This window comes from Pygoscelis adeliae, unplaced genomic scaffold (genome assembly GCF_000699105.1).
Source record: "Pygoscelis adeliae isolate BGI_AS28 unplaced genomic scaffold, ASM69910v1 Scaffold251, whole genome shotgun sequence".
NCBI lineage: Eukaryota > Metazoa > Chordata > Aves > Sphenisciformes > Spheniscidae > Pygoscelis > Pygoscelis adeliae.
The window spans coordinates 1,153,682-1,170,650 of NW_008824109.1; the positions used below are offsets into that span (position 1 = coordinate 1,153,682).

Consider the following 16,969-nt stretch of genomic DNA (forward strand, 5'->3'; position numbering starts at 1 on the left):
GAAAATTTACAACTTACAAATATTCTGGAAAAGATATCAGAAGATCCCTACTTTTCAAAAGGTCTAAACAACAGCAAGTGTGAAACATTTTGGTCTGTACCATGCAAAACTATTTCAACCATAAAATTAAGTGTACACAAAACCAGTCACAAAACTAACGAACCAAGTGCGCACACAAACATCGCCCTGAGTACCAAACAGATGCAGTATCTGTGGATAGAGAGTCGTATTTTAGAGCTGTACAAGCTATTGCAATTAGCACCTATTACTAAACAAACATAGCCATTTTTACATAAAATATATTCTATCCTGTAATTATGGGTGTAAAAGAAACTACTATTCCTTCTCCTGCTCCCATCCCTGCTAGCATGGTAGTTATAATAAATGGAAAACTAAGAATAGTATCGATGGTTTCCGTAATATATTTCCACAGCATTACACTCAGGTGAAAGCAAGTTAATTACCCAACGCTCCAACTGCCTTTCTTCACAAATGCTCTGGCAAAAAACCTCTGAGCACGTAAGCGCTGACAAGAGTGTTCACCACAACAGCAGCAACCGTAAACATCCCGCGGAAGGACAGAAAGAGCAGATACACCTCATACTCAATTCAGTGAGAGAAAATGTAAATGCAATTTCCCTGTTTGTAAGTGCCTTTTAGAGCGCAGCATACCTTTAAGCAGGGACTGGTGTTTGTTACAAAAGAGCAGTGGGACATCTACAGTCACAGGTGACAATACAGCAAGGGTTTAGTGTTCAGGAGAGCTCACAAGAGTAATTTGGGCTTCCTAACCCCGCGTACATGAAACAGGTCAGCCCGTGAACGGATGGGCTGGCTGTTAGCTAACACTAGGGCTGTGCCCATCTCACCTTACATGGATTCCAACATCTCCCACCCATTAGGAAAACAAGCTGGGACTCTCACAGAAAACTAACAAAAAGGGAGGATTCAAACGACTCGGGCTTACCACATACCTCAGCTTACTCAGCCATCTTCACTCTCCTGCTCACCCCCATGCCCCAGTTGCTGCCGACATAGGATCAAACAAGTACAACACATGATACCTGAAATAATTTTTCTTTTGTAGTCTACGGGGAAAAAATTCCTGACTGAAGTAATATACTTTAAGATTGCATAAATCACTTTCATCTCAAATTTTCCACTCTCAGTTTCTTATGATGGTACATCATGATATAGCAATATGTCAAATTCCTTACAAATCAGTGCACTCAGAAGCTCTGAGCAGCCATGTAATGAGTCTATACGTATTTTACACTGTTCAAACATAAAATTATCTTCAGTTTGGGAACATACTAGTTCTGACTTAATAGATGTTACAAACCTCTTCCATTACAATCCCTTCCATTCTGTTATTCCCATTCTAATTTTACTCAAAAGATTTACCCTTCCAGTTACGGCACATTAAACATTTCAGAACTATCAGCTCCTGCTAAAACCAATGGACATTCACTGCAAACTGGACAGGACAGACATGCAGTATGCATTGTCATGATAATTTTACCCTCTAGCTCCATCCCGTGAAAAGTTCACTGGTAGGTGAACCCCTGCCATTAAGAAGTAAGAGCTCATTGAAGGGCACCAGGAGAATGGCCCGAGGGAAGGTCACAATAGCATCAGCCGCAACATGAAGGGTCATAGGCAGATTGACTAGCCTTTCACAGAGCTTCACAGCATTTCAGAGTAGGACAGACCAGACCATTTCAAACAAGACCTTTTAGCCTAAAGGGTCTCTGCTTATCTTTACCAGTCGGATAAAATTAGTAGCTTATCTTCATTACCCTTCTTGCCACCAAAATAAACTAGATATTCACTGTGTCTGCTTCCAGCCACTCACAGTATGAACTACAGCTTGGTGACGTAAGCTGCAATCCAAAAAGCCCACTAACTTCATTGATGTTTGGAAATCAAGTTCATCAGATACAACTATTAAAGTTTAATCAAAATATTATGCTGTCATCTTCACATGATGTTAACACCAAACCAACAGATGGTCAGAAAGCAAAGAATATTTATGAACAAACTAATCATACTTTCCCTTTTAAGGATAGAAAATGTCAGCACTCCTTAACTTCTTACTTGATCACTTAAGAAGACAAATCCTAAATACGACTAAAATCAGAGCAAATTGTAAGTGATGTAAAAGTATTTAAGTCCCTGATATCTCCAGAATGGCGATACCTCACAACAGAAGGATTTCTGTTGCAATGCAACGCTGCAGATGTGTGGAAAAGTTCTAAGGCAGGACAACAAACTTGCTTAAAAGAGTTTGAATTCTGTACAGTTTTAAAAGAGAGATGGATGGACTATCAAATTTTGTGAACATTAAATCAAAGATGAGATATATTAACATGCAGCTACAGAAACTCAGTATTTACCTGTGACATACCCTGTCAAGTATGGGGTGTTTCCTAGTTCAACAAGTAACATCTTTTCCGCAACAGGGCTTATACATAAGGTCTTTATTTTTAAACTTAAATTCATCATCTTGCTATTAGTTATTTACTAAATGTGAGAAGACAGGGAAAATGGCTAAAATAGGCATCTTTTAGGAAGATCTAAAAATATGTCTGCCCTTGATTACATATGTCATCACATCATTATAATTACATGTAATGTTATAATTACAACATGCAAAGATTTATAAGGCAGATAAACTATAGAGTAACTATTTGGATTGCCTTTTGATATGACACAATATTTTAATTAGATGACTCAGCACAGTACATTCAAAAACAAACTGTTGAATGTCCACTCTACAAAGGAGGGTTCCTTTTTATGTATCTATTTTGAATGTGAAATAAAAAGAAACAAACAACACAGCTAGCCTGCTAGAACCTTTTTCTTCACATTTCATTATTGATGAATACACTGAGTATGTTTGGCCTCTAATTTCGTTGACTGCCAAATGTCAAAGTTAATAGATAGCCATAAACACTTAAACAGTGACTGCTTTGAGCTTCAAGAGGTACTCTGTCACAAAAATCATGCTCTTTCAGGCACAGTTCCAAAGGGTGACCTGGTCCAGAAAAAATGTTTGCCCTATGACAAAACCCCCAAACATATATTTATGTGTAAAATTCTTCACAATGTTTTAAAATGTTTATATTGGAGAGTTCAGTTCACCTTGGATCATTCTCATTATTTCACAACCAGTAAAATGCCAATGGAGTCAAAAGTCAGTCTTTAGAAACAGCGATGAATTTGGCTGAGTGGGAAGAGAGGTCAAGGCTAGGTCAGTGACACCTAGTATAGTCACTCACTGCCCTACTCCATCCCTTTTGAAAAGTAAGAAAAACAAACATAGCTTTATATAGCACAGAAGAGCAATTTCTTTTAAAAGCTGCATTTAAATTCTCAAAAGGAAAGCAAGTCAAAGCATCCTGGGCTGGCATTCAGTTCCCAGCCTTTCTTCCCAACAGAGAGCTGATTAAACTTTCTGAATTGCTATAGATTTTGTAGCAGCATCCTCACGTCAAGTAACAACCTCCAAGGCCACCTAAACTCAACAGCTGTTCATCCTCTCTCAGGACAAGCCTTTTCCTACACCGTGAGGTGTGTTAAAATTAGTACAGAACACTTTGGTTCCAAATAAACATACCCACCTCATGGTGCTCTCCAGCATACTTTGTATCACTCTTAGGAATTACAAAACAGCATATCTCAGACATCATCTACCATAAATTCATGACCCATCAAACCAAGTAACACAACTGATCCTAGGGATTCAAGTATAAAAAGAGCTTCGGATACCCTTATCTATCTGCTGCCTGCTTCGGAGACAATATACAAACTCACACACATTACTCAGTACCTCTTAAACAATACAGTACATTCATTATTCATGCTTACTTCTTCAAGTCTGTTTTCACTTACTCTAAGGCACACTATTCAGCAATAGTGTACCTTACTATTGTAAGGTACAAAACAACAATAAAATTAAAAAACAAAATTTATCACATAATAGAGAGAGACTTGATTAGACAAACGCAGTTGATCTTTTCAATAATTTAACCATCTTCCTTTTTGAAAAAAATATTGAAGCTGTTAATATGCTGATACCAAGAGTAATACTCACAGTTGCTTATAACTCCTCCAAGCGGGTCACCCTTGAAATCAAACTCAATATCCATGTATTTTCCCTGTGAAAGCAACATATTTTAAGACTATAAGTTCTGTTTAAGAAAAACTGCTTAAGACATTTTTTAAGAAGTTAGTTGGTCATTTTTACAGGCTAAAAGAGCAATCTGGCAACCTCCTGTACACTCCGTCAAATTCTGAAAAACAGAAAATGATTCAAAGCTTCTAAGACAACTGCATTATCACAGCCAGAGATTTTCACGAGAGTAGCTTTAATCGGGTTTGTAATGCAACCCAGTAATTTGCTCAGTTTCTAAGATTATATGAAGAAAAAGGACGTTATACAAACTTTCACCAGAACGCCAAGAACACCAAACAATACTTGTGGCCAGGTAGGTATTACTATGCTTATTAACAGAAGGATGCAGGAAGAAATTATCTTCCACGCAGACTCGTTTTCCCAGCGTAAAGTCTTCTCGGAGCATGAATCAAGGCAGTTGAAGGATAGCTGCTCAGTTTGGCTTGAAGGACTGGCTGGCAACGATTACGGTTAGTAATCGTGGGGTGTCTGTCCCTAAGCATGTGCCTGCCTTGTAAAAGTGATGGATATTTCCCACTGAACTCTTTGCCTCGTAACTCAGGAGACCAGAGGCAACAATTAACAGACTGTCACCGCAAAAGCGATTTCATTTTCAGCTGTACTGGCGCAGTGTGTTTCCTTGACTTCTGTTTGACTTTTCCATATCGCAGAAGATCGCTCTGCTCTTTGCATCATTTTAATTTATATGACAAGTGTTTATGTAGTAACAGCTACGTTTAACAGTAACGAAATGGACAGACCCATACCGTGTAGAAAAGGCAAAAGCAGCGCAGCTCACATTGGCAAGGAAGTTTGGAAAGATAAAAACTGCTGGTAGTAATTCAACCAAATCCCACAAGCCCCACACAGAAATGATGTCACCACCCTCTGGTGCTTACTTAACAGAGGACAAAAACAACCTATTGAAAAGAGAAGCCTGGTGTTTACACTTCCTTATTCACTGCATTTAGGAAGAGTTTTCTTTTTTTCTTTCTCTTTTGATTTTAAATTACAGAACATAAAAAACAAGCACTTTACATTGACTCCCTCAAAGATATTTTCTAATTTACTGGGTATTTTGTCAAGATTGGCTTCACTCTACTTAAACTCTATTCTTCTCCTTGCTGGCAGCTGAGGCAGGCTGGACAGGACAGTACTTGTACTTTCTTGTTTGAAGTTAATTCTGAGCTGATTCAAATTTCTGAGATAAAGAATTAAATCAGATAATTAAATTTTAATTTCCCAAGGGCTGGGCCAGCTGGATGTTTCCAAAAGTATTTTTAGCTTTGTGTTCATAAGCAAGGACTTGAAAGGCAAAATACTAGTTGGTTGCACTTTGTCCTGGAAAGACTTCTGTTTGCAAAGGCACCTCTTCTCCTCTTTGCTGTCTCCTCCTCCTTTCTGCAGTATGTCATCTCTGACAGCTGCAGTTTTTCTATCCTTTCTACCACAAAAAAATTTCTACAGTCCCTCAAATTTTGGCCCTGACCTTGCTTGCGTGGACATCTGTGGAGCCTGCAGGGCCTGTGATGAAGACCCTTTGCTCTGTTCACAAGCAGGGGCAATGACAGCTGCAAAAGGAGCATGCGCAGCCCTGTGGAAACAGTATCATCAACCCTCCAGAACCAGAAAGGAAGGGGAGAGAAGTCTCCCATGTGGGAAAAAAGCTGCTCTCCAGTGTCACCATATCCCAGGCTTTTATCCATGTGCTTTTACTCACAATGCACCATTTTTCCAGTGCACTAATTTGCTTTCTGTTGTCTACTTTACACATTTCGCTCTGTATTACTTTTCTGCACACAAGTGAGCAAATTACAAAGTTGCATTCAGTCTTCTGATTTTAGCAGGAGAAACTATGATGAATACTCACACTTCTGTATATCCCAACTCTAATTTCAACTTTTTTTTTTTTTTTTGCAATTGTCAATGCATATAATTTCACATTCAGTTTCATGCTAAAAACTCAAAAATTCAATCAGTTGATTATAAAGAATACAAGCGAAAAAGTAACACTACAAATGTTTATACTAAAACTGAAGTTCTAAACACAGGTTGAAACATCATAGAGAGAAAATGAGAACCTGAAGTAGAAATTTTAACAAAAAAATGTATACATATAGATGGAAAATGAGATCACGCAGAAAGATCGACTTGCTAAGCAGACCAGTTGCTAGGCACGTGGTCACTGACATTAAAGGCACCAGTGCCAGAAAATTAAAGAATCCAGCTGCGCTGTAATTACGTTTTCATCCAGTCACAGACTGTCACATCCTTGTTTTTAACCTCTACTTTGATTCTCCATAGAACTCTATGCCCACATCAGAAAACAAGATTTCTGACAAGGAGATGAAGCACCTTTTAAAGACAGGGGTGACTGCTAATCATGCACTACTAACACATTGGGGAAGGAGAACAGGCTCGAATGTACAAAATGAAATATTGATTGCTTCTGAAGGTGTTTGCCTCCTCCAAACATCACGGTCCTCAGACAACTACAAGAAAGTTCTCTCTCCAAATTATTCATTCCCTCCTTACAGATGCCTTGATGGCTGATACAAGGTAAAACAGAAACAGCCAACAACATAACGTGCTCCCCTAAAAAGAATTCAAATTCAGCCTTGAAGAAAATACTTACAAATCTAGAGGAGTTGTCATTCCTCACGGTCTTGGCATTTCCAAAAGCTGGAGAAAGAGAAAAACAAATATGACAACCAAATCTACCAGTAAAAAATATTTAAATGCTAAATTATCTCTGACTGTTTATATATTTAAAGGAATCGTAGACTTCTGAGAAACAATACTCTGTTTATTGTATGGGTATCAGTCACTGGGGATAGACGGAGGTGACAGACAAGATCACAAATGAAAAAACACTTACAGAAGTCCAAAGCAGTTTTGTCTCAACACTCCCTTTATTTAAAAAAGTGAAAGAAAAACATACAAGGGGAAATGGTTCCAAGACAAAACTGCACCTGGATTGAGCATATATCCTTGGGGTTTGAATAATGAAATTTACATTTTGATTACCCAAATAACTTTAAATATAGGAAACACTTCTTTCTCTTCAGTTCAAAGAAAGAAATGAATCTTAGTTCCCAGAACTGAAGATGGTAAAAGATGGAGGCCAGAACTGAAGAAATTACAGGATGACACTTAATAATTGTTTGCATGGGACAGTTTAATCAATGCTTTGAAACTGATATATTTACACTATTTCAACACATTTATCCTAGCTTAAGCTGACTATTAATCAGCTGAAATAAGTCTGATTTACAAAGAAAGTTTAAAACACTCTCTTCAGCTTGACCTAAACCAGCTTTTTGAATAGTTTGGTTTTAATTTCTTTAGCTCAAGTTTTCTGACAATGAAACTCTTCAAGAAAGGACTTCCCAGGGCCATGTTCAGATGGGCAGCCACCAGCTTAGAACATAGGCAGGACAAGAACTCAGACTGGAGGACAATTCAAGCTCTTAATATTGCACAATGTCAAAGCACCCCGAATCAAACAGGAGTGTCCCCTGCATTATTAAGTATAGCACTCCTACTCCAACAGGAGACTTTATTTATCCCAGTATTTATTTATATAGCATATATTTTTTCAAAGATCAAGTCAAGTCAATGTTTTTTGGACAGAAATAAATACATGCTTTTAGGCTTCAACAAACTTGCATGAGTAGACTTATTCTTGAACAAAGAACTGAAGCCAAAAGGAAAAGTTTGTTGCTCCTGAAGGCCAAGGATAAGTGAAAGAATTGTTTTCAAAATCTTTATGCCTGCAATAAATCATCTTTTCAACAACCAAATCTGAGCTGCATTTTCTTAAACACAGCGCTGAACAGTAGAGTCATTTATAACTGCACAGAATCAAGCACAAATGTCCCATTATAAAGTATGAGACACATTCCTTAGTTTTCCCTTAAGTTCATTGTTTCTAAAAGTTAATTTACAGTAGCAACTGTACTTGGAAAAAAAAAAAAAGAACTCCCGTAAGATAAATTATGCATATGTAGCATTTATGTCATGTTCTTGCACTGCAGCTCGACTGAAACAGAACTACATAACCAAAGAAAAACAAATCTAACCACAAATGCTTAATTTCTGTCTAAAATGTATATAAGCAGCCAAGCTTGCTCAGCAGCCTCGTGGAATAATCCAGTGTACTACCTTCCAAAAAGCTAAATAGACAGTTACCACCGCACCAAGTAGAACAATAATACCTTAAAATGATAAAGTACTCTTCTGTAAGCTTACTCTATTCCTCTTGCATTAAAACAAAGATTCACAAACCGAAAAGAAATCCAATAAATTTGGCAGCCCCTGAGGAGAAACCTGGCTTTGGCAAGAAAAGCATCCATACTTCCCATACTATTTCTTTCTACATCTGAAATCTGCCTTCCAGGACAGTGATAAAAGCAACACAGCTCTTCGCTGTGAATCCAAAACAATGGAAGATTGCAATCCCCCCATTCAGCTTTAAGTGGAACATATCTGATCATCAAAGAAAGGCTTATCCAGCATTTTTATTATTCTTAAATTTTAACATTTCATCCTGTCTTTACAAGTCTTTGCTTACAATTTTTGGTTTGTGTACAGTCAATGACTATATTTTACCCATCCAGTTCACCACTGCTCTCAGCCCACTTTTGCATTCCCTTCCCTTTTTTTTATTCCCCATGCCATTGTCACATGTATAATACATAGAGTGCTTGCTCCCTATAGACTCCAAATCCTCGCATATACGTATAGATAGCTAGGCAATAAATAAAATGTTGACACTCAACAGTCTTACAAACATTGCATATCATCTGGCCATAATGCAAAATTATTGTACAGCAGTCATGAGAATTTGTCTCTGCACCACAATAGCTTAGAGAACTGTGGGAAAGACCGAGCCAGGAATCAACACAATAGACCTCAATAAGTCAGTGCTAAACAAGGCACTTCTGAAGGCATTTATTAGACAATGGGACAAAACTGCAAGCTTTGAGGATCATATATCCTATCTCCAGGAAAAATGAAGATCCTGTTTCTGGCAGCCAACGTCTTTAAATTAAAATGACTAATTAAAAAATAAGAAGTCTTTCATGGGAGAGCAGGAAAGGCAGTTGTCAGGAAGACGGGCCAACAGAGTCACCAGACCCAGGGAACAATAAGTCTCAGGGAACAGGCATGCATATGGATTGGCTTAGTTTTTTCTAAGATCCATTTCTTCACTTGTTTTTTTTCTAAAAGAAAAATAATGCTTTACAGAGCTTGTTTGTTTACTAGAGACTATAATAATACAATTTGGAAGGAAATGAATCAAAGGGACTGAACTGAAGTTAAGTCTTTTCATACAGCCAAGCATCATCAAGGCAGGGTTAAGAAGGGGTACGCCCTCAGAGAGCAGCAGGAGGAGTCTGGGAAATATGACCTAACTTCCTAAGCTCTCGCTTTATGATGGAAACAGTTTTCTTCTCATAGAATCCTTTAGGTTGGAAAGGATGTTTAAGACCATCAAGTCCAATCGTAAACCTAACACTGCCAAGTCCACCACTAAACCGTGTCCCTAAGCACCACATCTACATGTCTTTTAAATACTTCCAGGTATGGTGACTCAACCACTTCCCTGGGCAGCCTGTTCAGTGCTTGACAACCCTTTCGGTGAAGAAATTTTTCCTAATATCCAATCTAAACCTCCCCTGGCACAACTTGAGGCCATTTCCTCTTGTCCTATTGCTTGTTACTTGGAAGAAGAGACTGATGCCCACCTCACTACAACCTCCTTTCAGGCAGTTGTAGAGCGCAATAAGGTCTCCCCCCTCAGCCTCCTCTTCCCCAAGCTAAACAACGCCAGTTCCCTCAGCTGCTCCTCATAAGACTTGCACCCTGGACTCTTCACCAGCTTCGTTGCCCTTCTCTGGACACGCTCCAGCACCTCAATGTCCTTCTTGTAGTGAGGGGCCCAAAACTGAACACAGTATTCAAGGTGCGGCCTCACCAGTGCCGAGTACAGGGGCACGATCACTTCCCTACTCCTGCTGGCCACACTATTGCTGATACAGGCCAGGATGCCATTGGCCTTCTTGGCCACCTGGGCACACTGCCGGCTCATGTTCAGCCGGCTGTCAACCAGCACCCCCAGGTCCTTTTCCGCCAGGCAGCTTTCCAGCCCCTCTTCCCCAAGCCTGTAGCCCAGCCTGTCCAGGTCCCTCTGCAGAGCCTTCCTACCCTCGAGCAGATCAACACTCCCACCCAACTTGGTGTTGTCTGCAAACTTACTGAGGGTGTACTTGATCCTCTTGTTCAGGTCATTGATAAAGATATTGAAGAAGACCGGCCCCAAAACTGAGCCCTGGGGAACACCGCTTGTGACCAGCCGCCAAGTGGATTTATCTGCATTCACCACACCTCTTTGGACCCAGGCATCCAGCCAGTTTTTTACCCAGAGAAGAGTACACCCGTCTAAGCCACGAGCAGCCAGTTTCTCCAGGAGAATGGTGTAGAAAACTGTGTCAAAGGCTTTACTAAAGTCTAGGCAGACAACATCCACAGCCTTTCCCTCATCCACTAAGCAAGTCACCTTGTCATAGAAAGAGATCAGGTTAGTCAAGCAGTACCTGCCTTTCATAAACCCATGCTGACTGAGCCTGATCAACTGGTTGTCCTGTACATGCCACACGATGGCACTCAAGATGATCTGCTCCATAACCTTCCCCAGCACCGAGGTCAGGCTGACAGGCCTGTAGTTCCCTGGGTTCTCAAGAGAACCTCTCCATAACTGAATAAAATCTTGCAATGGTCTCACAGAAAGCATCTCCTATGGTTTTGGACACCAAATAACAATGGAATAACAACAGCTACATTTTTCCAAACCACCTCAGACGGAACGAGGAAAAAAAAAAAGCAGGAAAGATGATACACACAGAGGTAACACACTCATATATGCTCTATGAGATTCTTACCTTCAAGAACTGGATTTGACTGCAAAAGTTGTTCTTTTACTTGATTAACCTCTGCCCCTTTTCCACACACAGCAGCTACATATGACATGACAAGTTTGCTCGCCTCTGTGGGGGGAGAGCAAAATAAAACAGTGATAAGTATTGTCAAATAGGCCATAAAATTATTTGCAGACTTGATCTTCATCACATTTTCATCACACCAGACAGGAACTGTAAGCACATTTCATTTCAGTTTTCTTCTGCATTGTTGTACCATCTGGAAATGAGGAAGGAGCATAACCTGCTATGAGACCTATGCCATTACATCAGCAGCCCTATTGACTTAAATACCTAGAGCCCTCCCAAGCTAGAGAAGCCACCAGTGGATATGGCACATTACCCGCTATTGTTTCATTTAGCCTCAGTAAGAGGCATTCAGTGAGGAAAGAACATTATCCCTAGCTGACATGTTGGAAATGTTTTAATCTAGCCTGAAAGAATAGGCCCAAGCAGTTTCAAGATGCAAAATTAAATCAGTTTATATCAGCAGATACACAATAACATAAGTGTAAACATACAAACCTATACAGATGTAATTACAACTGTAAAGTACGCCACAAGTAAATAACTGCAGTTCAACATCACATAACATTATGCAGTCTGTTTCAAAGTACAATGAATAGAGAAAGTGAAGCATTCATTTAAACAATGAAGCTAATTTGGAGGTACAAACTTTTAACAAAGTCTGGAACAATTTTTGGACTTTCAAAGCTGGGTTCATATGGGTGTCAATTACCCATATACAGATAGAAACAAATATTAAATAATCCATCCAACCCTTATGTTTTTGCTGGTCAGGACAAAGAGCAGCTGAAAGAGGATTCTGTTTATAAACAGAGTCTGTGATGTTTAGTATGATGCAAGAGAGTGAAATTTGAGGCAATATCAGCTGATATACAGTGTAATTACTAACAGCTGGAATCCCTATCAACTGAACACAGTGGTCATAAAAAACCCATTACTTGTTCTTCAGAGATCTGTTACAAATTTAAGGGTTTCATTTCAGGAAGGAACTGAGAAACAAGAAGTTATCCCTTGGATTTCGATTCTTTCCTATTTAATCAAATTTGTTTGCTAGTATTAAATTACTATCCCATATTGTAGAGAAAACTAGCAAACCTACAACACAGGAAGCAAGCAAGGAGCAAGAACAATAGGTGTGTCCATAAGGCCTCCCATCCCCTTTAATCGCACCTCGAACCCAGATCTCATTTTTAAGAATCCATTCCCTTCAGAGCTTGAAATTACCAAATTATTTGATTTGAAATATTTCCTAAAACAGTCAACATCTTTAAGTAGAGCTACTCAATCATTGAGAGAAGAAAGCACTGAAGCAGCAAATAAGGTATTATAAAATAATATGCAGTAAGACAATACACAATGACTTCAAGATAGTCTTTGAACATCACTGAAAGAAAATAAAAGCCCTTTCTTTTATTAGGAACTCTGGTCCAGTAAAGACACCAGGAGGGGAATCATCACCTTAACATCTAAAAACGTTTAAATACACCACTCATTCTGGTAACGTACCATGTTTTCTTGCACAATGTTACTATCGAACAGCAATATAAACATGCAGCGAAACAAGAACAAAACTGGAAGTAAATTAAAAAAATCCCAACTGTTGACAGTTCCGTTTCAATTCTTCCAGCCCAAACACGTCAAATGTTCTGGCTACCAAAAATCTAAATCAGTTATATAGGGTCTGTACTAAACAAGTTGGTTTCCTCAAGTCCAGGAACTTCCTCCCCTGTCCCCCTCTTTTTTTTTTGCAATGGAAACCTGACTTCTCAGCTATAATAGCCCCATTTCAGCAACAGTAGTTACATCAAACGTTAGAGAGAGAATAGCACGGATTCCAAGTCAATTATTGACTTGAATTTCAAACCCTATATTATTTTTTACTTACATTTACAAAGAATTAATTCATATTATGTTCCATATGGCTATGAAAATTACAGAACAGTCAAAATCTCTGCACAAATCTGAATCTACCAGAATATTCTCTACAAATAGAGAAGTTCAGAAAGTCAGCCACTGCTACACTTTTCAACTGAATAAATAAATGAATAAAAGGTGAACCTCAGTTGTATAACTGGTAATTCACAGTTCCTGAGGAAATCAAGACATTGAACAATACCAGTACAGAACTCCTTTCTAAAGTTTGAACTCCTAGACAGACTCCCTAACAATCATATTAATAAGAATTTGACTATTTTAATATACACTTTTACTGAACACACACGTGTTTTCATGTTATTGAACTGAAAAAAAGGATTATATTACAAGATTTCAAGACCTCTCAACTGGATGCCACTAATCAGACAAAGAAAAATAAAGATGAAGGCTCCACTTTACATTTTCACAAAAGGCTTGGAAAGCAACTTCTTGTTACTGACTTTAAGTCTTGCTCAGTATAAGCATACGAAGCTCCACATTTTCTCAGATTCAAAGGAAAAATCTCTTAAATTACATGGAAACAGAGGTGTGCGTTTCTACCCGCTGTGTCTTTTGCATGTCACCTCAGTTTTAAATTGTTATTTCAGAAAAAAAATAGCTTCTTTCTTTTTTAAGGTCTACCAAAGATATTCTGCAGTTATGCAATCCTCACTTGATTTCTACCATTCTAGTTTAAAAATTAGCAGCCATTTTCAAGGCAATTTCAGCTTTGCCTGAGAAACACAGTGTTCTGGTACACAAGCCAATCTTAGAATTGCAGCTGAGCACAGCATGCAAAAGCCTGATGAAATTTCCAAAGTAATCAGCTACTATTATTTATTTTCCTTCGATAAATGGCATAATCCAGTTTAAATGTATATGTTTATTAAAAGACATGCAAAAGTATCAAAGGATTGTCTTCCAGTCTAGAAGACCAAGAGTATTCAGTTTTCTCCATCTTCACGTTTCCCACAGGGAGAGCCTAGAAGTTTTATGGCCCTTGCAATACTCTATCACAAACCAGCATTTCTTTAGTATGACTTTATATACTGATGAGGATACTGCATTAACACACGATAGGACTGCATCATGGTGACAATGTGAAAAAACACTAGGTTATGTAAGTTCACAGCTACAGCAACAAGTGTGACAGCATCCATTTTCTGCAATCGCCAGACACAAAAAGATACCAGTATCTCTCAACTCTTACAGACTCTAGCATCACTTCGCAAGACTCCAAATAAGTCTGAATGTTTTTGAATAAGATCAAAACCGCTTATTACCTGTTTTTCCAGCTCCACTCTCTCCTGTAATAAGGATACACTGGTCTTTGTCCTGGTCCCTTAAAGATCGGTATGCTTCATCTGACAGGGCAAAGCTGCAAAGTAAGAAAGAGTCAATTGAAAATTAGATAAAACAAATACCAACAATAACTACAATCTGTCCTTCACATCCAGGCAGGGAAAAAAAAACAAAACCAAAACCAAACCAACAAACCAGCAAAAAAACCACCACCATGTCCTAATGTTCTGTAAGTGGCAAAGCATTCACTTTTCAGAATATAAAGACCCACAGAAGCAAAATGGATACTTTTTCTCAGTGGCTTATTTAGACTTTCTCCAGGAACAAGCAAGCATAATCTCTAAGTTTTTCTAAAGACAGAAAGCTCAAAACAAATTCACAAACTTCCAGGGAAATTTAGGTAGTGTTCTTCATTGAACAAAATGTCATATTCTTAATTGAGCAAAATGTCAATGGATCAACAGGACATGTTCTGTCTGAAGACATTTAAGAAAAAGGAAACAGGAGAATCCTGAGCACTAACAATACCGTAAGCTGCAATTTCTACTTTGAAAAGTATGAAGAAATCTCAGAACCTTATAAAATATTGAGCATTTGAAGCATTCAGGTATTGCTGGACTTTTGCATAAATATGCAGAAGTGTTTCCCAATAAGCATGTTCTTAACTCAGTAAGGGTGATGTCATGCAGTGAAATTAAAGAATGCAGTAAGAATCAACAGCTTTCCTGTACCAAATATGTCTTTCCATGGAGCTCAGAACATCATGACCCTGAAACTACTGGGCTGCAATTTGAATCCAGAGGTGCTTTGTTGCCATGCAGCAACATATATTTTGGAGAAACACAGATGCGTTACTTATATTTAGTTTTCTTTAGTAGTAATTTTGAGACAGAGAAAGAGTAGTATTGATTTGGTTTCAACTGCATTTTTCAGTTCATGGAATAAAGGACTCTGGAAACTGAGCATTAGAGCCCCTTGAAAAAACTTAAGCAAGTAGTATCTGAAAAAGGACATAAAACCAAAATCCAAATAAAAAGGCACACTTGTATTACACAACTTAAAAAATCTGATAGCCAAACATGGCATATTTTTATATGAAATAAACATCCATTCAACAGACCAAGAGCTTTGTTAGATTACTGCACCTAGTAAAATATTTAGTTTGTATGTACTTAAAAGTGGATATTGTTTATTATTTACAGTAAACAAACCATGTATGAAAAATAGAAACGAACTCTCAGGTCAACATAAAATGCACGATCGTTGCAGGTTCAATGCACCTTTTAGAAACTCGATTCTTTATTCTATGACAGTTCAGGAGCTTTGCATTCAGATGATAACTACAAATAGATCAATTATTTGTTTTGAATAATGTAGCCATATAGTGCTTTCACAGGCAACCACAGCCCTTTTATAGATAAGCAAGTTCTTTGTCATGAAACTAGTTAGGGGTAGCATGGACAACACAATGCAAGTAGTGAGAGCCACACAGAGCCTCTTCTAGAGGCTCCTATTGCTGCAGCTTGAAAGCTTCAAATATTAAACCTACATATACTCAAATTAGTTCCTACTTATTTCTTTTTTGCTACCACTGTCCCTTAGCTCAGGCAGTTCCTCCTTCTGGCTTCTCTCGCCCAAAAAGTTTATGGCGAGCATGTCATATTGTCCCCAATTTAATCATCACATGCATGTGCAGCACCATTTACACTTCCTCATCCCTCATCAGTATTAGACTCATCTCATATTTGCTTATTTGGGGGTTGCTTTTGTTTGCTTGTTTGTTTTTATGGTTACATCATCTTATCAGCGCAGCCATCCTGCAAGAGACCAGCATATCAAGTGAGTGGTATTCTGAAAAGGTTGGAAAACAGGGAAATGAAATACTTTATGGCTCCTTTACTACTAAATAATCACACCTTCCCCTCCCTCCCTAGTTCCTGCCAACGATGCTCATGTCATTGATTCTCCCCTCTTTGTGTCCCTCTTGTCCTCTTCTCTCCTGCAGCACATCCGCCTGTCTAGTTGTACGACCATCCCATGGTTCTGCCTCCCTCACTGCTTTTCTTACCAACTTACATTGTCTAAGGCACTAAATTACAATTCTTCTCTCTGCACAGATGGTTGGGCCATCCACTTCACCACCACAATCAAAGGCCATTAACTCCTTTTGATACATATACCATTGGACCCAAATTAAGGCTGATCTCTCAAAACTTAATACTGCTATGGTGATTGAAACATTTGAACTCAGTAGTTCAGCTGGAGGTGAAAATGTGTTTACAAGAAAGTAGCAGGCTGTAATGTTTTTAGCATTACAACGAAGTCAATTTGTGATGTGGCCAACATGCTGGAGAGCTAGCAAAAAAAATAATATTCTTGCTGCTGCTGAGAGACCATGACACAATTTCTGGCATCCACACTACAGTAGCAATAACACTTTACCAGACTCTCTTACAGGACATATTTAGGAAATGAATAATATTTGTTGAACGCTGCTGCAGATATACTTGTAAATTGAAAAGTACAATGTTTGGCACTCAGAAAAGCTTATTCCAGCACACATTACATT

The 16,969-nt window shown here is 38.5% G+C and overlaps 1 protein-coding gene across 3 annotated transcripts in view; it reads right to left on the minus strand.

The window, feature by feature from the left end:
• MYO1B (myosin IB) overlaps positions 1-16,969 on the minus strand; it is a 101,304-nt gene that overhangs the window by 51,585 nt on the left and 32,750 nt on the right. For all 3 annotated transcript variants that reach the window (XM_009334196.1, XM_009334195.1, XM_009334197.1), the window contains exons 3-6: positions 14,382-14,476; positions 11,122-11,226; positions 6,813-6,859; positions 4,097-4,160 (exon numbers count right to left, since the gene is read on the minus strand). In XM_009334196.1, the coding sequence (XP_009332471.1) occupies positions 4,097-4,160; positions 6,813-6,859; positions 11,122-11,226; positions 14,382-14,476 (311 nt within the window). The remainder of the gene's footprint in view (positions 1-4,096; positions 4,161-6,812; positions 6,860-11,121; positions 11,227-14,381; positions 14,477-16,969) is intronic.